Source organism: Pleurodeles waltl, chromosome 9 (genome assembly GCF_031143425.1).
Source record: "Pleurodeles waltl isolate 20211129_DDA chromosome 9, aPleWal1.hap1.20221129, whole genome shotgun sequence".
Classification (NCBI taxonomy): domain Eukaryota; kingdom Metazoa; phylum Chordata; class Amphibia; order Caudata; family Salamandridae; genus Pleurodeles; species Pleurodeles waltl.
The window spans coordinates 1,193,810,872-1,193,838,648 of NC_090448.1; the positions used below are offsets into that span (position 1 = coordinate 1,193,810,872).

Genomic DNA, 27,777 nt, shown 5'->3' on the forward strand with positions numbered 1-27,777 from the left:
CACAGATTTGTGCCTGTGTGCACCTCCCACAACCCATGTAATTTATTGTACATTTGCAACGCCTATCCTATTCCAGTGTCTATGGAGATCTCTCTGCCTTTATACAGTTGTTTTTATAAAATCAGCATTACTTGTGCTAAAGAGATCATCCATCTCAAATTTATGGTCTCCAAATTAGAATCTTTTTAACAGTGATTTCTCACAAGGATTTATAGACCAAGTTGTTTTTATTCTATTGCAGATATGTCTTTGCAAGACCACATATTTCAAAGTCAGTTCATCTTTCTATAACATGTAGCATTCTTTACTTTAATGACAGTGCGCTTCATGACTCCTTGTGGAATTTGCCAGCTGTGCCCTCGGTGTGCTTTTAGGACATCTCATCCATTTGGTTTCTATGTTGCAGGACTAGCCAGCTCTTTTTCTTGAAAGGCCTATCACACCCTCTACATTTACTGGGCCTTAGTGTGATCTGCCTGATGTCTCTTCAGAGAGCCCGCTGAAAAGTAAGCTTTGTCACACTCCAAGCATTTGTACTGTTTCTCACCGATGTGCTTTCTTTGGTGTAATAACAACTGTGCCTTTGTAATGAAAGCCATGTCACATTCAGTGCATTTAAAGGGTTTCTCTCCTGTATGGCACTTCTGATGCCGTGACAGATGACTGGATTGTTCAAACGCTTTGCCACACTCAGAACACTGGTAGGGTTTCTCACCAGTATGGTACCGACAGTGCACAGTTAGAGTACTCTTTTTGATAAAAGCCTTGTCACATTCAGAACATTTATATGGTCTAAAGCCTGTGTGACATCTCTGATGTAGCGACAGCTGTCCCTGATCCCTGAAAGCTTTGCCACATTCACAGCACTGATACGGTTTCTCACCGGTGTGCTTTCTCTGATGTAAGATCAAACTTGAATTCGTAGAGAAAGCCATGTCACATTCAGTGCATTTATACGGTTTGCAGCCAGTGTGCCCTCTGTGATGTACCATTAGCTGTTGCTTTCTAATGAAAGCTTTGCTGCATACATCACATTTATATGGCTTCTCACCAGTGTGTTGTCTTTGATGTAACATAAGTTCTGTCTTAGAAATGAAAGCCTTCTCACATTCACAACATGGATAGGGATTCTCCCCGGTGTGCCATTTCTGGTGTGTTGACAGATGACTCCTTTGTCTGAAAGCTTTGCCACATTCTGTACACTTGAATGGTTTCTCCTGGGTGTGATTTCTCTGATGCACATTTAGAAGCCCCCTGGTAATGAAAGCCAAGTCACATTCAGTACATTTGTGAGGTTTCTCACCAGTGTGACTTCTCAAATGTACTGACAAATGCCCCTTGTGGGAGAAGGCTCTGCTACAGTCAGAACATTTATAGGGTTTTTCCCCAGTATGGGTTCGTTGATGTATTAACAGAGCTGCCTTTCCAATATATGTCTTGTCACATTCAGTACACTTATAGGGTCTTAATCCTGTGTGGAGGGCCTGGTGTATCCGTAGACTGTCACTTCTCCGGAAAGAACTGTCACATTCTGTACATTTAAACAGTTTAGTGCTGGTGTGGACATTCTGATGTCGTGATAGTTGAGACATGTTCTTGAAAACCCAGTCGCACAGAGTACATTTGTATGGTTTACGGCAGGCGTCATTTTTCTGATGCATCATCAGATGACCCTTTTTAATGAACATCTGATCACAACCACTACATTTATACGGTATTACTCCTGTGTGGGTTTCATGGTGCTTCTTCAGAGAGCCCTTTGTAGTGTAGGTTTTGGCACATTCAGAACATGTATATAGCTTCTTGCCATTATGATTTCGTTGATCAGCCATCAGTGTTTTTTCTTCAATGAAAGCTTTTAACATTAAGTACACGGATACGGTGTCTCCCTGTTTTGGTCTAGTAATAGACGCCACTTCAGGCTGAAAGCCTGGTCACATTGAGATCATTTATATAGGCTGGTCACTGGTATGTATTGCCAGAGGTTTTTTAACCCTTCATTTGTAGAGTATGCTTTAATACACTCAGAACATGAGTTTGGTTTCTCTCAAGTGTGATTTCACTGATGTACCATCAACTGTGCTCTTTTAATGCAAGCCTTGCCATAGTCAAAGCCTCTGCACAATTCTTCACCAAGGTGAGTTCCCTGAGCTATCATCTGCTGACTCTTTCTAGTGAAAGCATTCAGTATGTTTATATTGATACTCCCCAATGAAGAATGTCTGATAACAGATTAATCTTTTCCACAAGTGTCTCATTACTTTCAGTACATTTATCTGGTCTCTCACTCCTGTGACCTCTCTGATGTATGATTAGATGTCACTTTGTTTTGGAAGCCTTGGCGCATTTATACGATCTCTCGTTGGTGTGACTTCCATGATGTGTGACCAGATGTTCAGATAGGTGTCAGTTTTTTCATGAAAGCTTTGTCACAATCAGTGCATTCACAGAGGTTCGCTCCGTTTGGTATTTATGGTGGCGTGACAAACACTTTTTCATGAAATGTTAGTCAGGTTCACCACATTTATAATGGTTTTGTGACTGTCATTTCTCCTATGTATCATTAGTTGTCTCTTTTTAATGATGTCTTTCACATGCCAAACATTAAAAATCTCCATCCATCATCTTATTCTTCACCTTTAAAGGCCTCTAGTAGGTTATTACTCACTGTGTGGATTTTGTGTTATCCCCTCATATTTCGCAAGTTTTAACAATGACTCACCGAGCTGGTCTCTCAGATAGCGTTGTTGTATTCGCATTTAAATCTGTATGCAAATGTTAATGAGTTAGAGTTCCTTGGTAAGGTGTTATCCTAGTCACTGAACATGGATCTTCACTGGGGCATGTAGTGCTCGTGGTTTGCAGCAACAGACATTTTTAATAACAGATCTCTTTCAACTCCAAGAACAATTGTTGCCCTCCTATGACATTTCCAAACGGTTTCCATTCTTCCTGTGGCTGGTGTCTTCAGACTGGGATTGGATTCTCAGCTGCAAGCGAATACCGTAAGGGACGTTAACCATTAAACAATGTCTCCCTGGTCAGCACTTACACAGCAATTCCCGATTCCTTCAAATACATCTTAAACTTTATGTTTTCCTTTCTTACTGTGTTTCTTTTACCTGTTGTATTGAAAACGAAAGTTTGAAATTAGCATTTCATGAAGTGAATACAGAAACCATAATTGCATCATATGCATGAAACTTATAAAGACTATAATTCGAACTGTATGTTACCCTATTACCTACCACATCGCCTGACCACTATATCACCTCTATTATATCTTGGGGGTCATTACATTACTTTGGGGAGGGGTAGGGTGAAACCTCCAACTTTCCACCCTCTTTACTTAGTTACTAAGCCTTCCCCAACCATTTTTTATTTAAATAGGCCTTACCCTTAAAAAGCTTACCTGAAATAATGTAAAGTGTTGTGATATAGGGGTTATACCACCTTTCCTATATAAAACAGACAAAAGAAACTGTAAAAAAAAAAAAAAAAAAGTTTATAAACTGATTATTTGAACACAAATAAGATTTATTTATTTAGCAGCCATAACATTTCAAACCGAAACATTAACCATAAGAATACGGTGTTGATACATACAACAACAGAGGTGGGGTTGAAATTTAACCAAAATTAAGCATTTAGCTAAGGATGAGTTGTGACAACTATAGGAGTACAATTGGCAGAGAAAAACAAATGTAATCTAACAGAGGTAGTACTTTTACAAACCTGTAGAGATTTTGGGTGAGCAGGGGAGTGCTTTCTCTAGCCTTTTTAGCAGCAAGAGGCCTAGCAGGTGAAAGAACCAGAACCTACAACCAACACATCATGTCTTTGGTGCAAGTTAAAAAGTACATCTAGAGGATCCTAGGTTCCAGGCTGCTGTGGTAGATGTGTAAAGAAGTCCACGGACACGAGAACCAAGGTGATAGAAGTTTATTCCCAGAGAACAGTGTTCCTAGAACGCGGAATGCGGAACCCAAGACACAACAGCCAAGCAAGCAAGCCTTGCCAATATCATACATCCCTCACAACCCCCCTCCCCCCCCGAAAACATAAAACAAAGAAGCAAACAAACACAAAGAAAAAAAAACAAATTATTCACAAATCGCAGAAATATGTTTTAAATTCAATATGTGCCCATCTTCGAGCTTCACTGGACCACAGAACAACTTAATATCTTTGGAAGTCTTCCGGACTTTAGACTTACAGTGAGAATGCACGGGGGCTTTACCACAAACACATCACATACGTCCACATCAGCAACACCTTTGGGTATATCATAGGTAGTTTTCCTTTGCAATTGCTTGTGCAATTTCTCAAGGGAATGAGCAACAATTCCCTGATTGTACTTTCCCCAGTCACTTCCATTCTGACCACTCCTTCCTTTCAACCGAAGAGGGCACACCTTAGTATTGGGCAATCTCCTTTCAAATAACTCAAACAGGGTTGATCCAGTAGTGGTATGTGGGGTATACCCACCAGCTTCAATTCTTATCCAGAACTCTTCTTTCCAGTCTGCTACATGTTCTTGAAGGAGAATGCCCTCTTGTGTTCTATTGAATTGCTCAATCATACTGCTGGTCTGAGGATTGCTTAGCTCTCAGCTTCCAATCCTTTCGTGTGTTAGTTCCTTCCTGGAGCATGGACCAAGTACATGTTCGTCCTCGTTTTTTTTTCAACACGCTATTTTTTATGTTTTTTACTCAACAAGTGTTTCAGTATTATCCCTGGACATGCAATGTGCCTTCCTACTTTTATAACAGGCATACAGCTTCTTATTTATGTGCTTTCACCCTATATCCGGTCTCCATTGACGCTTTAGTTACTTACACCCACAACTATACCACTGTATGCAACCCCACTCTATTCTGTGCCACACTACACCACTCTAAGCTAGTCTAGTCTATGCCACATCCTTCAAATGTACTGGTTGCGGGTTCAGAACCGCTGGAGCTACTGGAATAGCAGGAGCTGGACCTATTCCTGATTCATCCTTGTGTTAAAGCAGCATCCTGGGGTTTTTCCTGTGTGCAGTAATGCTTTTTAGGCAGCAAAATACTTTTTTTCCAATGAAAAACTGCCCATATGTGGTAGAACTTGTTGTAAGCTTCCTGTGTGTGTTCTGAAGTCGGTAAATAATCTCTTACTTCTGCGGACCTGCCGAGAGCTGAACTGAGACTGCCCCTACCCGCTGCTTGTCATTGGCCTTTCATGTCATTCACAAATACTTTCTCTCTGATTCAACCCATCCAGCGTGTATTTGTCCCTCCATGGCACAGCACCATCACCTCTAACTGGCTTCTTCATTTACTCCACAAATGCTCGCTTTTGAGGGACTTTTCCTCTTGCTGAAGCACTCTGTGAAAATGCCCCTTTAACCCAGCAGTCTCCCTTGTATACTTTTCCCGGCTGTGCTTGGTTTCCTTTCTCTTCATTTTTAGGTCTCGCCTAGGCAGTGCATGCTCTGTCTCTTTGAGACATGCTGTATTTGGTCTGTGGACTCACATCGTTGTTGATTGGTTTGTTTGAGTGTCTTTTTGAAAAGCTTGTGTGTATGTGGCTAATTTTACATTTTTGTCCCTCCTTTCGTTCTTTTGTTGATGCCTACTGAGCAGTGACCTTTTATTTGTGTTCCTACATTTCACTTATTTAAGTTACATAGTGGACTATTTTTTAGAGTTGCTTTCGGATGCTGTTCAATCATTGTGTTTTCAAATGTTTTCTTATTACCTTATTAGCAGCCTGTGTTTGTTTGATTTTTTTGCAGTGCTTATCGCTAAGCTTGTTATGTGCTTTTTATTTGTAACTTTCGCTGCACTTTCTTCAGAGTGCATTTCAATCCGTCCGTGTGCTTTTTTTATTATTAGTATTTATTGTGCACATTTACAGTGTTTTTTTTTTCATTTTTCATGCGCTTTCCTATTAGACATGTTTTGATTTCTTGTATCTTATTAGTATCCTGTGTTTTTATTTTTGGGGTGGGAGCGATTGAAATGCTTTATGAGTAGCTTGTTACTTGTTTTATATCCATACCTTTGGCTGCACTTTCTTCGGTGCGGTTATTATCTTTTATGTGCATTTCGACTAGCCTGTACGCTCTCTTTTTTTTTCCCACTATTTATTGTGCTCTTTTTCTGTGCGTTTTTTAATCTTTTCTGTGTATTTTGATTAGCTTGTGCGTTATTTTTATTATTAGTATTTATTGTGCACTTTTTCTGTGCATGTTTTTCTTTTTTTTCTAAGCGTTTTCCTATTAGATGTGTTTTGATTTCTTGCACGTTTGGTATTGATTAAAATGCATTTTTTTATTTCATTTTTATCTTAACAAGCTTCTCACTAGTGATCTTCCATGCGGTTTAATTTATTTTGGGTACGTACGTTTGTTCAGACTTTTCGCTGAAATAAATGTCTCCTTTTTAAAATGGTTTCTCAATTGATGCAAGTTAAGAAAGTTAAGTTTTGAAACTGAATTATCATTTAGCCTTATTTAAAAACAAAAACAATGTATGGCTTGTACTGCGGTTTTGGCTTCGTATATTATCTGTGTTTGTAAATTACACCGTGTTTTGGGAAGGTTTTCTTCTAAACAGCCCATTTTTTAATCAATGTTTTTTATACCTTTTATCCGATTTTCTAATTATATTCTTGGTTTATTGCTTTAGGGTTTAACATTGAGGTCGGTGAGAGAAGAGGTCCTTTTGCAAGTGTATTCAATATTTTGCAGCGCTAACAATTGTTTACTAGCAGCAAGCTTTTTTATTTAGAACTGCTAGAAGCAATATTATGCTTCCAATTGATCGCTACTGATTTATTTTACCGGCATTTAGGAGATGATGCATGTTTAACTTCTCCCGCCCTTCAATCCTTTCTAAAAGAAAATGTCCTTTTTCTGTTGGCAAAAGGGTTTTGCTTTAAACCTTCTATGTGTTGATATATCAGCCTGTGTTTTGGGATCATTTTCTTTCGATTAGCATGTGTTTTTGGGATGTCACTAAAACTTTCAATTTTTATATTTATGTGCTTTCCTATTCTGCATTTGGTTTTATTTCTTTGGAAGATAACATTAAGGTTGGCGAGTTAAACAATTGCTTATTAAATTGAACTTTACATTTCCCAGCGAGAATAGGTGTTTAGTTACCACTGGCAGAAGCATTACTATGTTCAGTATTTAGTACTGCCGGAAGCAACGTTATGTTCAGTATTTAGTACTGGCAGAAGCAGTATTATGTTCAGTATTTAGTACTGCCGGAAACATTATTAAGTTCAGTATTTAGTACTGCCGGAAGCATTGTTATGTTCAGTACTTAGTACTGTCAGAAGCGTTATTATGTTCAGTATTTAGTACTGCCGGAAGCATTATTATGTTTAGTAGTTAGTACTGCCATAGCATTATTATGTTCAGTATTTAGTACTGCTAGGAGCATTATTATGTTCAGTATTTAGTACTGGCAGTTGCATTACTATGTTTAGAATTTAGTACTGGCAGAAGCATTACTATGTTAAGAATTTAGTACTGCAAGAAGTATTATTTTGTCCAGTATTTAGTACTGCCGGAAGCACTATCATGATCAGTATTTAGTACTGACGGAAGCATTGTTATGTCAGTATTTAGTACTGGCAGACACATTATTATGTTCAGTATTTAGTACTGGCGGAAGCATTCCTATGTTCAGTATTTAGTACTGGCAGACACATTATTATGTTCAGTATTTAGTACTGGCGGAAGGTTTCCTATGTTCAGTATTAAGTACTGGCAGAAGCATTATTATGTTCAGTATTTAGTACTGCCAGAAGACTTATTAAGTTCAGTATTTAGTACTGGCTGAAGCATGCTTATACGAGCCTTGCTTACACCGCAGGTTTACAACAACAGTTCAGCTAATTGGATTTTTGGATACATGGTTTCCTTTCTGGTAATTTTCTTGCGTTAGTAATTCTGCTTTTGAATCAACTGCCCTGTAAATGTGAAAGTGTCACTTATAGTTTCTGTTTTTACAAAGGAGCGTCCCAAAGGCAAACGGTTCACCTTCTAAGATATAAGCTTTTCAAACTATAGTAACGTGGGTGGAATAGGGGCTTCACTCGTGCCTTACATGGCGGGCAGCACTTTGGTTGTGTTAAACAGACTTTACAAGTGCTCACACCCCTCTGTGCAGGTTCGTGGGGGCTACAAATGGAGACAGCCCTGCTGGGACCAGACTTAGGATTTCATTTTCTGTCTGGTTAGCACATGCTTTCTTACATGGACTCCTAACTTAGATGTTACCAAGCGCTTCAATCATCTTCCCGGCGCTTTGTAATCAGCCTGTATTTTTTTTTCTGATGCATACATTTGCTCTGGCTTTTTTCAAAGAGATAAATATGACCTATTCAAAAGTTTTTACAAAGTTTCTTTATGTTATTTAGTTTTTGACAGTGCACTTTATATTTACAGCGCACTTTCCAATTAGCCTGTGTTTTAATTTGTCGTGGAGCTCACATTTGGAATGATTTTTTACAGAAGTTTTACTACCATACACGGGCTTTGTTTCCAACCTTGGAAGCAGCAGTATATTTAGGGAAACCAGAATTATGCGGCTGCTCTCGTATAATTTACTTAAACAAGAATGCACTTTTTAATGTTATTTATCTTGCATGCGCTTTTCAGCGCCCGTGCTTTTATTCCTCTTTGGAGCAAATATTTACCCATGCTTTCTCATTACAATAAATCAGTATTTTGGAAAATTAATTCTACAATAATGTATTAATGTATCCTATTCGCATGCAATAAAGATTTTTTTTAAAGAAATGTATTGTAAATACAATGTCCAAAAGCATAACCAACATTCTATTAATAAAAATCCACAAATAAATATTTGAAAGCAATAAAAATATAAAAAGAAAAAAATGACAATTATTTATACAAAATCTAAATATTAATGTATAAGAAAGTTATAAAGAAACTGTCTTAACTACGTCTCAAATATATACATACCTACGGTATAATTTTGAAAAGGCGAGACCAATTGGCTTTGGCAATGCTTGTTTACGGAGATATCAGAGGTTGACTTTTTATTGCCTTTGGCGTTGCAATTTGGATAATAAAAAACAGGCCTTCATCAGATCTTATTCGCTGTATAGACAGGACCGTGGTCTTCGGGCCTCTGAAGTGTTACAGAGAAGTATTTATAACACACTCTACAGACAGAAGCCACCCATATTTGCTACAGAGTCGAGTGCATTTATTAGGGTTGCGTGCAAAGCGCTCCGTCCCTGGTGTAATCTCTTTGTGGGCTTTTAACCCCACCCATGTCACGCTTGATTTAAATATTGAAAGGCATGCATACATCATGCCTTTTCCAGTGTTTAGCCCGCCTTGAGCGCACTGGCTTACTACTGAAAACATACAAGGCTCCATGTTTTCCGTTTGGTTTGTGCACTATTTTTTCTCTTTATTTCATACGCAGCGCGATCCTGCTGGGCAGTACTCAAGCGCTTTGCATGACAATGACCCTGTTACATGGATCTTTGCACTTTTGCGGGTTACATAGATTATTGCACTTTTGCCAATAGGTTTCACTGTGAACGAACTTCAGTTTCCTTTTGTGTGTTTGCTTTGCGCTCATGGCGGCCATTGGCTCGCTTATGTGAAACTGTTTTACTTTTCAGTTTATGTCACAAGAAAAGTCAGGTTAGAAGTTTACAACGCTAATAGCTTTAACTCGAGTAAACGTGAGACTCATTTGCATTGCAAATGCTTGTTTCCCTTTTCGTTGTCAAAAATTCATACAGATCATTAGCTAACCAGGGTTCTGGTTCGTTTAAATATAAAGAAACATAGTTATCAGGACACAAGTGACTGCGAGAGAGTGAGGGAGTGTGTGTAGGAAGTTGGCTCTGTATATAATATCTCAAAGTAAGAAATAGTGTGCACAGAGTCCAAGGGTTCCCCTTATAGGTAAGTTAGTCGCAAAATTAGATAATTCTAATGCTTTATTTTGTGGTAGTGTGGTCGAGCAGTAGGCTTATCAGAGGGTAGTGTTAAGCATTTGGTGTACACACACACACAGGCTATAAATGAGGAACACACACTCAGACTTAACTCCAGGCCAATAGTTTTTATATAGAAAAATATATTTTCTTAATTTATTTTTAGAACCACAAGTTCAAAATTTGAACTAAATACATAAAATGCAAGGTACTCCACACAGGTAAGTAAGGAACTTTGAATTAGAGCAGTAACATACACAGTTTTAGTTAAAATGGCAATAAGCTATTTTAAAAGTGGACACTGTGCAAAAATCAACAGTTCCTAGGGGAGGTAAGTAATGGTTAGTTTGTCAGGTAAGTAAAGCACTTAAAAGATCAAGTTCCTGGGCATAGGCAGCCCACCATTGGGGGTTCAAGGCAACCCCAAAGTTACCACACCAGCAGCACAGGGCCGGTCAGGTGCAGAGGTCAAAGAGGAGCCCAAAACACATAGACGTCTATGGCAAACAGGGGTGCTCCGGTTCCAGTCTGCCAACAGGTAAGTACCCGCGTCTTTGGAGGGCAGACCAGGGGGGTTTTGTAGAGCACTGGGGGTGGCACAAGTAGGCACACAAAACACACCCTCAGCGGCACAGTGGCGGCTGGATGCAGTGTGCAAAGTAGGCATCTGGTTTTGTATTAGAATCAAAGGAGGAACCCAGGGGTCACTCTAGCGGTGCAGGCAGGGCACAGGGGGCTTCTCGGGCCAGCCACCGACTGGGCTAGGCAGAGGGTCGCCTAAGGGTCACTCTGGTCCTGGCGGGTGCAGTGCTTGGTCCAGGAGTCGGGTTCCTCGTTACAGGCAGCCGCGGTCAGGGGGAGCCTCTGGATTCTCTCTGCATGCGTCGCTGTGGGAGTCCACGGGAGTCGTCTCGGGTTACTTCTGAGGTCGCAGTTACCTGGGAGTGCTCCCTGTAGTGTTGGTTCTCTGGAGTTCGAGCCGGGAGTGTCGGGTGCAGAGTGTGAAGTCTCACGCTTCCGGCAGGAAGAGTGAGGTCTTTAAAAGTTGCAGAGTGGTTGCTGTTGTTGAACAGAGCTGCTGTTCACAGGAGTTTCTTGGTCCTTTGGTTCAGGGCAGCCGTCTGAGGCTTCAGAGGTCGCTGGTCCCTGTTGGATGCGTCGCTGTTGCAGTTTTTCTTCGAGTCAAGAGACAGGCAGTAGGGCTGGGGCCAAAACTGTTGTCGTCTCCACCGTCTCTGCAGGGCTTTCAGGTCAGCAGTCCTTCTTCTTGGTTCAGGTTGCAGGAATCTGATTTCCTGGGTTCTGGGGTGCCCCTAAATACTAAATTTAGGGGTGTGTTTAGGTCTGGGGGCAGAAGGGGGCAAATACCTAATCCTATTGGGGGAATCCTCCAAAACTAAGATGGAGGATTTCAAAAGGCAGGGGTCACCTCAGCTCAGGGCACCTTAGGGGCTGTCTTGACTGGTGGGTTACTCCTCCTTGTTCTTCTCATTATCTCCTCCAGCCTTGCCATCAAAAGTGGGGGCAGTGGCCGGAGGGGGCGGGCATCACCACTAGCTGGGATGCCCTGTAGCGCTGTAACAAAAGGGGTGAGCCTTTGAGGCTCACCACCAGGTGTCACCATTCCTGCAGGGGGAGGTGAGAAGCACCTCCACCCAGTACAGGCTTTGTTCCTGGCCACAGAGTGACAAAGGCACTCTCCCCAGGTGGCCAGCAACTCATCTGGTTGTGGCAGGCTGGCAAAAGTGGTCAGCCTAGCACTAGGAGTCGGACTGGTATTCAGGGGGCATCTCTAAGATGCCCTCTGGGTGCATTTTACAATGAATACCACACTGGCATCAGTGTGCATTTATTGTGCTGAGAAGTTTGGTACCAAACTTCCCAGATTTCAGTATAGCCATTATGGAACTGTGGAGTTCGTATTTGACAAACTCGCAGATCATATACGCAGATCATATACTCTTTATGGCACCCTGCACTTACAATGTCTAAGGTTTTGCATAGACACTGTCGGGCATAGTGTTCATGCACATATTCCCTCACCTGTGGTACGGTGCACCCTGCCTTAGGGCTGTAAGGCCTGCTAGAGGGGTGACTTACCTACAGGTAGTGTGAGGTTGGCATGGCACTCTGAGGAGAGTGCCATGTCGACTTGGTCATTTTCTCCCCACCAGCACACATAAGCTGTGAGGCAGTGTGCATGTGCTGAGTGAGGGGTCCCCAGGGTGGCATAAGACATGCTGCACCCCTTAGAGACCTTCCCTGGCATCAGGACCCTTGGTACCAGTTACAAGGGACTTATCTGAGTGCCAGGGCTGTGCCAATTGTGGAAACAAAGGTACATTTTAGGGAAAGAACACTGGTGCTGGAGCCTGGTTAGTAGGGTCCCAGCACACTTATAATCATAACTGGCATCAGCAAAAGGCAAAGAGTCAGGGGGTAACCATGCCAAGGAGGCATTTCCTTACAGTGTGAGAGAGTGCGAGAGTGAGCGAGAGAGTGTGAGTGTCCTCGGTCATTGCACCATCAGTTCATGTGCAGCCCTTCCCCGGAATTCAGGGCCCTTTCTATGATGGCATTGCTCTCTTTAGAGCATTCCTCCAAGTACTTCCATGAGTATTGCGCTCGTGAGAAATGTGTTGGTGGCCAGATCACAGCGGTGCAGCTGGCTCCAATCTCAGCTCACCTAGTTTAATAACCTGTGTAACCTTGCTGGTTTAGATACCTTACCTGCTGAGACTGGGATCGTTTAGAAGCAGGTTCTTCGACCTACTGGGCACTGACTAAAACTCTGCCTTTCTTTCAGTCCATTACCTGTTTCAGTTCTAGACTCTCATTTCTTGAGTTTAGGTTTGGACACTTCATTGCATTTCAAGTCAGTTTTGCTCCATGTAAGGTATTATGTGGTATATTATGTGGCATATTCGGTAATACAACAGTCGTGTGACTCTGCTGGGGGAAATGTCCCCACCTGGGCTGAAATTGCAAAAATTATAATGTAACATTAATGTGTAATGTAAAATGTGCAAAGATTATATGCAGTGTGTGCTGTTCAGCAGGTTTTAAATACACAATCACATATCCTAGTAATTGTACCCACACTAACACAAACACTCATGTACAAACATAACGTACATAGGCACAAAACGCTGCTCTAACAAGGTGCGTCTATTGCAATATAAATGTCCTTTTTGTAAAGTGCTTTGCAGCAGATCTGCGCTATATAGAATACGCAGCAGTCCATATCTATGGTGCTGCTGGTTCCAGGCTGTGCCCAGTGCTGTATCTGATGCCAGACTCTCTTCTAGGCGCTGCCTGCTCCAGAAGTTGCAGCTCTATTCATGTCCAGAAGCAGAGTCTATGATGGTTAAAGGGGCTCGGGGGTACACACGGGTTCTTTCAGAAATCAGCGAGAATGATTCTAGGTGCAGTACTGGATTGGAATATGTAGGTTAGTCTAGAACCTCAATACTTTAAGGCTGAATATTTTAATTATCGATCCAGTTCCGCTCACACAGAGCATTCGCTCCCCTTGGACCTCACAACCCTTGTAGTTTTGACTGTGGCATATCATCATCTCAGAAAGAATGAACAGCTGTTAGACCCCAGGATTCCAGCAGCTGATACACTAACGTCCTGCGCTATCCCAGAAGCTTCAGATAGGTGTAGAAGCTGCTTGACAAGAGGGAACTGTGCAGTGAATGAGCCCATGCAGGGTATGAGGACAAGTTCCTGTGTTGAATCATTCATTCATTTATTCAGCTTGTTAATCTGCTGTTACCCTGAGCTGTAGATTTATGGAGGGGGTGCGTGAGGGTGTAAGTGGGGGCGTGAGTGGGAGAAAGATTGAAAGAGAGTGAGAGAGAAGGTTTTTTTAGGCTTTGATGGATGATATATTTAGAATGAGATATTTCTGCACAAATTAAAAAGAAAAATGTATTTGTTAATTAAAAATCAGATCACCTTTCAGTATGAGCCTTAAATATTTCCAGTTGAAAATAAAATAAAGGAGGGACTTGACCAGCGATACATCTGGACTCAAACCCTGAACTCTCAGTATGAAGGTTTGTCACCTTCACCCTTGAGCTATATTTTCCCCCAATTTTTTTGCCCTTTACTCAAGGCCTACCCACGGTCCCTGCTGCTTGTTAGTTTTTTTTCTATTATTTTTGGCCCGGTACGGCCTATTTGGGTCCATTGGTAGGAGGGGGGGGGGGGGGGGGGGGGGGGTTTCAAGCCCCAAGTGCACTTGCTCATTTTTTAAAATATATATATTTTAGCCCTTTATGGGCTGTCTGGGACCACGGGGGAGCCTCAATGCTTCTCCGCAGCCCCATTGCTCCAGCAAGCAAGGAGCTGCTTTTAAACAACAGCTCCCAGGTTGCTGGTGCAAAGTTCTCATCTGTCTTCCCTAAATTCATCTCTGCATGCAGAGAAAACGGATGAAGCCTCTGCTTTCTGACATTGGGACCCGTTAGATGGAGGGGGGGGGGGGGGGGGGAGAGAGATTTCAGGGGGTGGGCGCGGCCACCCGCACACAATCAAATCAATGCCCAGGGGAAGTTGGTGGCCCCTGCATTAATTTTAATTAATAACCTGGGGAAGTGGCGGTCTTCTGAGGGGGGGATAAGCATTGCCCCTGGGATTTGGCCGACCCGGGGGCTTTGAAAAGACGAAATGCAGGAGCTTGCACCCTGTTGTTTAAAAGTTTTTTTTGCCAGATCTGCGGACCCACTGTGAATCGCAGCAAATATAAAAAATAGAAATGCTTTTTTGCCAGAGCAAAGGGGTCAGAGTGTCCGTAACGTGCCCCCCCCATTATTTCTTTAAAACATATTTTTCTAGGTTTCGGCTCAAGCCCAGTCCCAAGATGGCTGCCAACACTTTCTGTTTTGGAGTATTGTCAGCCAATCAGATCTCAGCCTGAGATCGGAAGGGGTCGCAAATCCTTTGTGTGCCTAGATATACAAATTTGGATTTTCTTCAATTTCTTAAAAAACTACTGAAAGGATTTCCCTGAAATAACAAAAAGGGCTCTTTCTGGACCAAGAGCTACCTTTCTGCCAAATTTGGTGTAATGCTGTCTAGTGGTTTTGGCTCTTGCTGTTCACTTTTTCCTATGTGAATTAACACTGGAAACGCTTTAAATTTCACCCCTTCCCTTTATCTCGGTCCCTGCTTCACGGATCACCCCAGAACTTTCCAGACAGCAGCTCACTTGATTGTCGAATTGTTTTGGAAATTTTCATGAAAATTTGTTAAGCAGCACCAAAGATATAGGCAAGCAAAAAACAGCTTTTTCTGAGAAACTAGGACTGAACTATAATTACCTATTGGCGACTGCCACTTGGTAATATCTTTATGCAAAATCTTTAATGACTGTATATTTATGAAGTAATGTGGATCAATGGTTACTGGTGGGCGTCTGTTTGGTATGTAGCATTCGAGAATTGATATCCACAGGCTTCCACTGTATAACTGTGCTTTTACCCTTCCAACAAGGGTTCCTACTCTTTCAATGGGGACAAGCGCTCTCTTGATCACAAAGGGACTTTCTCTAGAGGAATCATGAGCTGTGACGGGATATCCCATCTGAATGCTGCTTCGATAGTTGTCCACAGTGCTTTACAGATTAGGCTCACTCCGCATTGGCACAGGATGAAGGACCCTCTCACCTCAGAGCTGTCAGATGAAGACATATCTGAACTCTACCACCCATTACCAGAGGAAAGGCTCTCAAGCGAAATCAGATACCAAAGCAGGTAAGACAGTCCGACCCAACAGGTTCCATGTGGACTTCCGGTTTTAATCAATACTATTCCCTCTTCTCCTAAATATGCTCAAGAAAGTCAGTTATGCGTACACACTACACAAAAACCTACAGCTCTCTACAATAACCGCCAGCCACAAATAAAGCTGCTGGATCGCTGCAAATAATATGGCTCAATCTCACTCATGAAGGCAGAAACCATGGTGTTAGCCAAAACATTTAAATATTTAATCCACCATGACCAGAACAAGTTAATGCCAAGCTAAGGCACCCGGTACTGTCTCAGAAGAGTGCAAGTGGCGCTGTCACACATGCATGAATTCCCTGGCCCCTGGCACTGGTGCCCAATGATTTTGAAAAGGCCTTTGATTCTCTGACCAGAGGTTTCCTGCGGCAGATATTCCACAGACTGAATTCTGCACATGGCATATGTCAACCTGCTCTACAATCACCACCAGGGTATGGCGTGGGTTATTGGTGTCCTTTTGTCTTCCTCTGGCAAAGGAAGAGGCAGCAGGCAGTGAAGCCCACTCTCTCCCTTGGTGTTCGGACATTCGCAGCCTGGACCAGATGCAATAATCTGGTGCAGTAATTTAAATGGGATGATGCATAGAGGACAAGATATACTTATATGCAAATTACCTGCTCTTTTTTGTTACCTAAAGTGGACATATGACTAATGCACATTTTAGATACATGCTGGGAAGCATCTGGCCTGCAAGGAAATTAGAGAAACTGATCATGGCTCTACTCCCTGGAGACAATCCTACATGTCTCTGGTGCACCAGATTACCTGTTCAAACTCCAGATTTTATAAATTTATGGAACTACATTACCCATGGCCATGCACGATCATGGGAGTTAAACATGACACCCCTGGGAAGAGAATGTTGCTGAGGGGCATGCAGAACTGGAAGTTGCCCACTATGGAATGGAAGTGCTGCAGTTAACATCCTGGGCAGGACTGCGCCTTACAGAGATCCTACTGTACCATCAGACTGGTCAGAGAGCTTAGGTGGTCCATATAGACACACTGAAAGGGAACCACTGTTGTTCATGCAGAAGCATCGGGCACAGTCTGCCTGCTGAGGGGAATGTGGACCACTGGAGCAAACAAGACTGGCTGGGGGTAGTGTTAGAAGGTCACAGAGGACACAGGACGCACCCCGGAGAAAGATGCTGTGAACCTTCCAGGAAGAATGTAGCATCACTGTCTTCTTGGCTGTGGCTGACTGACCCAAAATGGAGAGACACTGGGGGTCAGACTAAAATAATTGTTCAAATCCCTACAATGTGCACAAATTCCACCTGCACATGGACATTTTCATGTCTGCTTCAATTCAAATATGTACATTTAAATTTTAAGAGGTGCAGTGTAAATCTTCAGGGATGAGTGGTGTAAATATTCACATGCTCGCAATCCTCTCATAAAGGACTCTAGCGCAAAACTGTGCTATCTTGATTTGTATGGTGCACTAATCACCCAAAAGTATATCGGGGAAAGGTGTGTGGTGCCAACGTGCTTCTATAGAATAGAATAGAATTATAGAATGACGGCCCTGGCACAGTGGTTGTGATACCTGGACTCATTATGATCCTGGCACAGTGGTTGCAATCCCGGGACTCGTTATGATCCTTGCACAGTGGTTGCGATACCTGGACTCATTATGATCCTGGCTCAGTGGATGCGATCCTTGCGCTAACGCTGATCCTGACATAGTGGTTGCGATCCTTGGACTCATTATGATCTTGGCACAGTGGTTGCGATCCCTGGACTCATTATGATCCTGTCACAGTGGTTGTGACCTGGCACAGTGGTTGTGACCCCTGGACTCATTATGATCCTGGCACAGTGGTTGTGACCCCTGGACTAGTTATGATCCTGGCACAGTGGTTGCGATCCCTGGACTAGTTATGATCCTGGCACAGTGGTTGCGATCCCTGGACTAGTTATGATCCTGGCACAGTGGTTGCGATCCCTGGACTAGTTATGATCCTGGCACAGTGGTTGCAATCCCTGGACTAGTTATGATCCTGGCACAGTGGTTGCAATCCCTGAACTTGTGCGGATCCTGGCACAGTGGTTGTGATCCCTGGACTCATGCTGATCCTGGCACAGTGGTTGTGATCCTTGGACCCATGCAGATCCTGGCACAGTGGTTGTGATCCCTGGACCCATGCAGATCCTGGCACAGTGGTTGTGATCCATGGACTAGTTATGATCCTGGCACAGTGGTTGCGATCCATGAACTTATGCGATCCCTGGAACCGTGCTGATCCTGGCACGGTGGCTGTGATCCCTGGACTCGTGCTGATCCTGGCAGAGTGGCTGTGATCCCTTGACTCGTGCTGATCCTGGCACAGTAGTTGTGATCCCTGGACTAGTTATGATCCTGGCACAGTGGTTGCGATCCCTGGACCCCTGCTGATCCTGGCACAGTGGCTGCGATCCCTGGAACCGTGCTGATCCTGGCACGGTGGCTGTGATCCCTGGACTCGTGCTGATCCTGGCAGAGTGGCTGTGATCCCTGGACTAGTTATGATCCTGGCACAGTGGTTGCGATCCCTGGACCCCTGCTGATCCTGGCACAGTGGTTGCGATCCCTGGACCCCTGCTGATCCTGGCACAGTGGCTGCGATCCCTGGACCCGTGCTGATCCTGGCACAGTGGCTGCGATCCTTGGACCCGTGCTGATCCTGGCACAGTGGCTGCGATCCCTGGACTCGTGCTGATCCTGGCACAGTGGCTGTGATCCCTGGACTCTTGAGGATCCTGCCACAGTCGTTGCGATCCCTGGACCCGTGCTGATCCTGGCACAGTGGTTGTGATCCCTGGACCTGTGCTAAACCTGGCACAGTGGTTGCGATCCCTGGACCCGTGCAGATCCTGACACAGCGGTTGTGATCCCTGGACTAGTTATTATCCTGGCACAGCGGGTGTGATCCCTGGACTCGTGCTGATCCTGGCACATCGGGTGTGATCCCTGGACTTGTGCTGATCCTGGCACATCGGGTGTGATCCCTGGACTCGTGCTGATCCTGGCACAGTGGTTGCGATCCCTGGACCTGTGCAGATCCTGGCACAGTGGTTGCGATCCCTGAACTTGTGCTGATCCTGGCACAGTGGTTGCGATTCCTGGACCCGTGCTGATCCTGGCACAGTGGCTGTGATCCCTGGACCTGTACTGATCCTGGCACAGTGGTTGCGATCCCTTGACTAGTTATGATCCTGGCACAGTGGTTGTGATCCCTTGACTCGTGCTGATCCTGGCACAGTGGTTGCGATCCCTGGACCTGGGCAGATCCTGGCACAGTGGTTGCGATCCCTGGACCCGTGCAGATCCTGGCACAGTGGTTGTGACCCCTGGACTAGTTATGATCCTGGCACAGTGGTTGTGATCCCTGAACTTGTGCTGATCCTGGCACAGTGGTTGCGATTCCTGGACCTGTGCTGATCCTGGCACAGTGGCTGCAATCCCTGGACCCATGCTGATCCTGGCACAGTGGCTGCGATCCCTGGACCCATGCAGATCCTGGCACAGTGGTTGTGACCCCTGGACTAGTTATGATCCTGGCACAGTGGTTGTGACCCCTGGACTAGTTATGATCCTGGCACAGTGGTTGCGATCCCTGGACCTGTGCTAATCCTGGCACAGTGGTTGTAATCCCTGGACTTACACTGATCCTGGCATAACAGCTGTGATCCCTGGGCTCACGCTGTTCCTGGCACAACGGCTGTGATCCCTCGACTCATTATGATCCTGGCACAGTGGTTGCGATCCCTGGACTAGTTTTGGTCCTGGCACAGTGGTTGCGATCCCCGGATCCATGCTGATCCTGGAACAGTGGCTGTGATCCCTGGACCTGTGCTGATCCTGGCACAGTGGTTGTGATCCCTTGACCCATGCTGATCCTGACACAGTGGTTGTGATCCCTGGACTCACACTGATCCTGGCATAACAGCTGTGATCCCTGGGCTCACGCTGATCCTGGCACAACGGCTGTGATCCATGGACTCATTATAATCCTGGCACAGTGGTTGCGATCCCTGTACTCATTATGATCCTGGCACAGTGGTTGTGATCCCTGGACTCATTATGATCCTGGCACAGTGGTTGTGATCCCTGGACTAGTTTTGGTCCTGGCACAGTGGTTGCGATCCCCGGATCTGTGCTGATCCTGGAACAGTGGTTGTGATCCCTGGACTCATGCTGATCCTGGCACCGTGGTTGTGATCCCTGGACTCCTTATGATCCTGGCACAGTGGTTGTGATCCCTGGACTCCTTATGATCCTGGCACAGTGGTTGTGATCCCTTGAATGGAGCGCTGTGCGAGGCAGTCTGCAGTGAGTGCTGCGCGAGGCAGTCTGCAGTGAGTGCTGCGCAAGGCAGTGAGCTCTGTCTGAGGCCGTCTGCAGTGAGCCGAGTCTGCATTGAGCTCTGTGCAAGGCAGTGTGCGAGACAGTCTGCAGAGAGTGATGTGCGAGGCAGTCTGCAGAGAGCGATGTGCGAGGCAGTCTGCAGAGAGCGATGTGCGAGGCAGTAAGGAAATGCCTCCTCGGCATGGATACCCCCTGACTTTATGCCTTTTGCTGATGCCATGTTTTGATTGAAAGTGTGCTGGGACCCTGCTAACCAGGCCACAGCACCAGTGTTCTTTTCCTAAACTGTACCTTTGCTTCCACAATTGGCACAGCCCTGGCACTCAGATAGGTCCCTTGTAACTGGTACCCCTGGTACCAAGGGCCCTGATGCCAGGGAAGGTCTCTAAGGGCTGCAGCATGTCTTCAGCCACCCCGGGGACCCCTTACTCTTGCCCTGCCTACACCGCTAGAGTGACCACTGGGTCCCTCCATTGAAACCAATACAAAAACAGCAGCCTACTTTGCACACTGCACCCGGCTGCCCCTGTGCCGCTGAGGGAGTGTTTTGTGTGCCTACTTGTGCCCCCCCTCTGCCCCCCCCTCCCCAGTGCTCTTCAAAACCCCCCTGGTCTCCCCCCCCCCCGAGGATGTGGGTACTTACCTGCTGGCAGACTGGAACCGGAGCACCCCTGTTCTCCATAGGCGCCTATGTGTTATGGGCACCTCTTTGACCTCTGCACCTGACCGGCCCTGAGCTGCTGGTGTGGTAACTTTGGAGTTGCCCTGAACCCCCAACGGTGGGCTGCCTATGCCCCAGAACTGATACTTGTTAAGGTGTCTTACTTACCTCAATATCTAACCAAAACATACCTCCCCAGGAACTGTTGATTTTTGCACTGTCTACTTTTAAAATAGCTTATTGCCATTTTAACAAAAACTGTATGTTATTGCTCCAATTCAAAGTTCCCAACTTACCTGTGTGGAGTACCTTGCATTTTATGTATTTACTTCAAATCTTGAACTTGTGGTTCTTAAATAAATTAAGAAAAGATTTTTTTCTCTATGGAGTAAAGTCTTTGAGTGTGTGTACAACAAATGCTTAACATTACCCTCTGATAAGCCTACTGCTCGACCACACTACCACAAAATAGAGTATTAGAATTATCTAATTTTGCCACTATCTTACCCCTAAGGGGAACCCTTGGACTCTGTGCACACTATTTCTTACTTTGAAATCGTATATATGGAGCCAACTTCCTACAGAGGCAGTCGGCAGAGTACGCTCCGTCTGAGGCAGTCGGCAGTGATCTGTGTGAGTCAGCAGTGAGCTCTGAGCGAGGCCGCCTGCCGTGAGCTCTGAGCGAGGCCGCCTGCCGTGAGCTCTGAGCGAGGCCGCCTGCCGTGAGCTCTGAGCGAGGCCGCCTGCCGTGAGCTCTGAGCGAGGCCGCCTGCCGTGAGCTCTGAGCGAGGCCGCCTGCCGTGAGCTCTGAGCGAGGCCGCCTGCCGTGAGCTCTGAGCGAGGCCGCCTGCCGTGAGCTCTGAGCGAGGCCGCCTGCCGTGAGCTCTGAGCGAGGCCGCCTGCCGTGAGCTCTGACCGACTGGGTTAAAAAATCATATAAATGTTACTCGACCTGCAGGTCGAGTAACTTAAATAATCTACTTGACCCAACTGCAATGTACTGGACACGTAAACGGGTCTCAAATTGTGTGATCCTATGCAAATAGTTTACAGTCTGCAGTACAAAGAAAACCCCTCTTTTAAGTAATTTAAAGTTTGCTGCATGCATCACAAGAATCTAGCCCACATACCCATGAGGTGTAGCCCATATTACCTCAGACTTCTTTTAGGGCCAGATGTATCAAAAGGTTTTACCCATTCTGTGCCTATGGGAAAATGTTTTAGTACATATAGCCCTTAGTTTACTAACAACTTTGCCATCAGGGCAGGAGTGATTCTCATTTTGTTTAAGCACTCAATTTTAATAAATATATTATTAAACCATGATGTGGTAACGTATTGTCATCTACAAACAGTAACTTTCCAAGAAATGTCTAAAAACCTTTCCACTGACTTGCAGCTTTACTGATAAAACTATATAGTGTATTAACAATCTTGGAAAATTTGGTTTGAGAAAACACATCCTTTGCACATCAACATGTTAAGTATTCTGATTTGTTTTCATCCTATTAAAAAAAAAATGTCATCACAGAAATATAAAAAGGGCTTTCACAACTACTGAAATATATTTTGAAATGTTTGCACAGTTGTCATATAAATGTTGTGTGTTAAGAAAAACCTGATACCCTATATCCTTTTATTTTACATTCTAAGCAGCAGGTCATACAGTTCACCTTATAAAGTCCTGGAACTCTGCAGTCAGAATGAAAATTAATTGTAAGAAAAAATGACTTTTGACCTCGAGCAAATGTGACATAAGAACAAGATTTAAAGGCATCTTTTATTGCCTCTCCATAGCTCAACCTGATCAAATAAAACTTGCCAATGCGAGTGGTCAAGTGGATTTTTCGAACCCTGTGTGAGCCAGTCTGCAGTGAGCTCTGTGTGAAGCTTTAAGTACTGAATCTGGGAAATCAGTGGATCATTTATCATTCCAATGGATCATTGCTAAACACAAGAGTGTGCTCCTTAACAAGCACAAGAAACTCATCAGAACTTGAGATCAACAGCACTCAAACTCTGAACTAAGCTGCAGCCCACCCTCAATCAATGCTCCGCATGTGCCTCACACCAAAGGAAGGAGGTCCTGCATTACCTTACCGACCTCAGTCACGAACTGAGTCCTCAGAAACATCAGACTTCCCCAAATCACATGGACTCCACAAACAACCCTGCCCACTGCCCCTGCATTAAAGCAAACAAAAAAAAGGACTTCAGAACTTCCATCAAAGTATACACAATACTGCTCTGATACCTAATATCATTACAAAATAACACAACCAACATTCATTATATACTAACCTCAACTAACATTCAGGTTTACGTTATGGATTCAAAGTAAAACAATACTCATCTGTCACGCTTCTTAACAAACGCTGGCCCTCCCCTACAGAGTGAGAGGAATGCATTCACACTTTCCATAACAATATAATAGCTTTATTAGGTCAAGATTTCAGTCCGAACATAAAAAAGCTCTTTTGATAAGTGTAATGAAAGCATAATGCATGGTATATGAAGGGATCTCAGCACCTGCTGCTGACAGCCCTGTGACAGAGGCATAATGCATGATATATGAAGGGATCTCAGTGTCTGCTGCTGTGAGTCATGTGATGGAGGCATTATGCATGGTATGTGAAGGGAACTCAGCGCCTGCTGCTGTGAAGCGTGTGACAAGGAGTGATGCATGGTATATGAAGGGTTCCCAGCGCCTGCTGCTGTGAAGCGTGTGACAGAGGAGTGATGCATGGTATATGAAGTGATCAGCATCTGCTGGTGTGACGGAGGCATGATGCATGGTATATGAAGGGATCTCAGCACCTGCTGCTGTGAGCCATGTGCGGAGGAGCGATGCATGGTATATGAAGGGATCAGCACCTGCTGGTGTGACGGAGGCATGATGCATGGTATATGAAGGGATCTCAGCACCTGCTGCTGTGACGGAGGCATGATGCATGGTATATGAAGGGATCTCAGGGCCTGCTGTTGTGAGCCATGTGATGGAGGAGCGATGCATGGTATATGAAGGGATCAGCACCTGCTGGTGTGACGGAGGCATGATGCATGGTATATAAAGGGATCTCAGCGCCTGCTGCTGTGAGCCATGTGACGGAGAGTGATGCATGGTATTTGAGGTGTTCTCAGCACATGCTGCTGTGAGCTGCGAGGCGGAGGCATGGTACAGGAAGGGATCTCAGCACCTGCTGCTGTGAGCCGTGTGACAGAGGAGTGATGCGTGGTATATGAAGGGATCTCAGCACCTGCTGCTGCTGTGAGACGGATGCACAGGATTAAGGGATCTCAGTGTTTGCTACTGCTGCAAGACAGATGCATGGGATGAAGGGATCTCAGTGGCTTCTGCTGTGTGATGGAGGCATGATACATGGGATGAAGGGATCTCAGCGCCTGCTGCTGTGAGCTACGTGACGGAGGCATGATGCATGGTACAGGAAGGGATCTCAGCACCTGTTGCTGTGTGATGGAGGCATGATGCATGGGATGAAGGGATCTCAGCACCTGCTGCTGTGAGCCATGTGACGGAGGAGCGATGCATGGTATATGAAGGGATCAGCACCTGCTGGTGTGACAGAGGCATGATATATGAAGGGATCTCAGCGCCTGCTGCTGTGAGCCATGTGACAGAGGAGTGATGCATGGTACAGGAAGGGATCTCAGCGCTGCTGCTGTGAGCCGTGTGACAGAGGAGTGATGCACGGGATATGAAGGGATCTCAGCGCTGCTGCTGTGAGCCCTGTGAGAGGAGTGATGCACGGGATAGGAAGGGATCTCGGCTGCTGTGAGCCCTGTGAGAGGAGTGATGCACGGGATATGAAGGGATCTCAGCGGTTGCTGCTGCTGTGAGCCCTGTGAGAGGAGTGATGCACGGGATAGGAAGGGATCTCGGCTGCTGTGAGCCCTGTGAGAGGAGTGATGCACGGGATATGAAGGGATCTCAGCGGTTGCTGCTGCTGTGAGCCCTGTGACAGAGGAGTGATGCACGGGATGAAGGGATCTCGGCTGCTGTGAGCCCTGTGAGAGGAGTGATGCACGGGATAGGAAGGGATCTCAGCGGTTGCTGCTGCTGTGAGCCCTGTGACAGAGGAGTGATGCACGGGATGAAGGGATCTCGGCTGCTGTGAGCCCTGTGAGAGGAGTGATGCACGGGACAGGAAGGGATCTCAGCGGTTGCTGCTGCTGTGAGACCTGTGACAGAGGAGTGATGCACGGGATGAACGGATCTCGGCTGCTGTGAGCCCTGTGAGAGGAGTGATGCACGGGACAGGAAGGGATCTCAGCGGTTGCTGCTGCTGTGAGTCCTGTGACAGAGGAGTGATGCACGGGATGAAGGGATCTCGGCTGCTGAGAGCCCTGTGAGAGGAGTGATGCACGGGATAGGAAGGGATCTCAGCGGTTGCTGCTGCTGTGAGCCCTGTGACAGAGGAGTGATGCACGGGATGAAGGGATCTCGGCTGCTGAGAGCCCTGTGAGAGGAGTGATGCACGGGACAGGAAGGGATCTCAGCGGTTGCTGCTGCTGTGAGCCCTGTGACAGAGGAGTGATGCACGGGATGAAGGGATCTCGGCTGCTGAGAGCCCTGTGAGAGGAGTGATGCACGGGACAGGAAGGGATCTCAGCGGTTGCTGCTGCTGTGAGCCCTGTGACAGAGGAGTGATGCACGGGATGAAGGGATCTCGGCTGCTGAGAGCCCTGTGAGAGGAGTGATGCACGGGATAGGAAGGGATCTCAGCGGTTGCTGCTGCTGTGAGCCCTGTGACAGAGGAGTGATGCACGGGATGGAGGGATCTCGGCTGCTGAGAGCCCTGTGAGAGGAGTGATGCACGGGACAGGAAGGGATCTCAGCGGTTGCTGCTGCTGTGAGCCCTGTGAGAGGAGTGATGCACGGGATGAAGGGATCTCGGCTGCTGAGAGCCCTGTGAGAGGAGTGATGCACGGGATGAAGGGATCTCGGCTGCTGAGAGCCCTGTGAGAGGAGTGATGCACAGGATGAAGGGATCTCGGCTGCTGAGAGCCCTGTGAGAGGAGTGATGCACGGGACAGGAAGGGATCTGTGTGTGAGAGGAGTGATGCACGGGACAGGAAGGGATCTGTGTGTGAGAGGAGTGATGCACGGGACAGGAAGGGATCTCAGCGGTTGCTGCTGCTGTGAGCCCTGTGACAGAGGAGTGATGCACGGGACAGGAAGGGATCTCGGCTGCTGAGAGCCCTGTGAGAGGAGTGATGCACGGGATATGAAGGGATCTCAGCGGTTGCTGCTGCTGAGAGCCCTGTGAGAGTGATGCACGGGACAGGAAGGGATCTCGGCTGCTGAGAGCCCTGTGAGAGGAGTGATGCACGGGACAGGAAGGGATCTGTGTGTGAGAGGAGTGATGCACGGGACAGGAAGGGATCTGTGTGTGAGAGGAGTGATGCACGGGACAGGAAGGGATCTCAGCGGTTGCTGCTGCTGTGAGCCCTGTGACAGAGGAGTGATGCACGGGATAGGAAGGGATCTCGGCTGCTGAGAGCCCTGTGAGAGGAGTGATGCACGGGATGAAGGGATCTCGGCTGCTGAGAGCCCTGTGAGAGGAGTGATGCACGGGACAGGAAGGGATCTCGGCTGCTGAGAGCCCTGTGAGAGGAGTGATGCACGGGATGAAGGGATCTCGGCTGCTGAGAGCCCTGTGAGAGGAGTGATGCACGGGATGAAGGGATCTCGGCTGCTGAGAGCCCTGTGAGAGGAGTGATGCACGGGATGAAGGGATCTCGGCTGCTGAGAGCCCTGTGAGAGGAGTGATGCACGGGATGAAGGGATCTCGGCTGCTGAGAGCCCTGTGAGAGGTGTGATGCACGGGACAGGAAGGGATCTCGGCTGCTGAGAGCCCTGTGAGAGGAGTGATGCACGGGATGAAGGGATCTCGGCTGCTGAGAGCCCTGTGAGAGGAGTGATGCACGGGACAGGAAGGGATCTGTGTGTGAGACGGATGCACGGGACGCCTGGCACGCAGGGCACTGCTGGGCGCCTCGCACCAGCTTCAGGGAGCCGGAAGGCCGCGCCCCGGGCCCTCCTGGCAGAGGGGTGATGCACAGGAGGAGTGAGACCCCGAGGGGAGCCCCGCGCTTCCGGTCTGTGCGCGGCCTGAGACCCCGGGCCCGCTCACCGGTTCCAGTGCTCGAGAGGGGAGGCTGAAGGGCAGGTGCTCCGTTCCGGACAGCACCGGCACAAGTAAAGCACGGACACTGGTGACTGCCGGGAGCCCACCAGAGCCCGGGAATACCACAGCGGACACCCCCCGTCCTACCCCGACGCACGGAGAGAGCGGAGACACCGACCTGCTGAGCCCGGAGCCGCCGCAACCGCCGCCAAATGCGGAAGGAAGCGAGGCTCAGAGCGCAGCGAGCCCCGCCCCGGATACTCAAGCCCCCGCCCCGCGAGATGAAGCCCCGCCTACTCAAGCCCCGCCCCGGAAACCCAAGCCCCGCCCCGGATACTCAAGCCCCCTGGAAAGTCAAGCCCCGCCCCCGCGAGCTGAACTTTATGAGCTCTAGTCCCGCCCCCGGAAACACAAGCCCCGCCCCCGGATGCTCAAGCCCCGCCCCGGAAGGTGGAGGCAGCTCCTGCTCAGAGGCCTCGAGTCCCCCGGAAGCACTTTCAGAACCTCCCGCGTGAGCGCGGCGCCTGCACTGCGCCTGCGCGAGGAGCGGCCGGGGGAGCGCGCGCCTGCACTGCGCCTGCGCGAGGAGCGGCCGGGGGAGGGGCCGGGGGAGCGCGCGCCTGCACTGCGCCTGCGCGAGGAGCGGCCGGGGGAGCGCGCGGGCTCTGTGCACAGTTCGTATCAGGGTTGCCGTTCCCGCGCGGGGCTCGAGGGCCGTCGTGAGCACTTCCAGTCTGAGCTTCGGCGATTCTAGTTCGGGGTCTGGTTTCTGCCGTTTACCGGCTCCGCCCAGGCCGTCCTCCGAACGCTGGCACGTGTAGTCCTGGGTACAGTGAC

The 27,777-nt window shown here is 46.9% G+C and overlaps 1 protein-coding gene across 7 annotated transcripts; it reads right to left on the minus strand.

Annotated features, from left to right (window-relative positions):
• Nucleotides 1-208: 208 nt before the first annotated feature.
• LOC138260545 (zinc finger protein 84-like) lies at nucleotides 209-27,174 on the minus strand. 7 transcript variants are annotated; one of them, XM_069209168.1, is made up of 4 exons: nucleotides 27,119-27,166; nucleotides 22,896-22,975; nucleotides 3,413-3,458; nucleotides 209-3,122 (listed from the first exon to the last, which is right to left on the minus strand). In XM_069209168.1, the coding sequence occupies exon 4, from the start codon at nucleotides 1,863-1,865 to the stop codon at nucleotides 453-455; it is 1,413 nt and encodes a 470-aa protein (XP_069065269.1). In that variant the 5' UTR covers nucleotides 1,866-3,122; nucleotides 3,413-3,458; nucleotides 22,896-22,975; nucleotides 27,119-27,166; the 3' UTR covers nucleotides 209-452. The 7 variants fall into 7 exon arrangements, 6 of the variants coding, with proteins under 6 accessions (XP_069065269.1, XP_069065266.1, XP_069065268.1 ...); XM_069209165.1 differs by having other exon boundaries at nucleotides 3,413-3,481; XM_069209167.1 differs by having other exon boundaries at nucleotides 3,413-3,481; nucleotides 22,892-22,975.
• Between the last annotated feature and the right edge of the window lie 603 nt (nucleotides 27,175-27,777).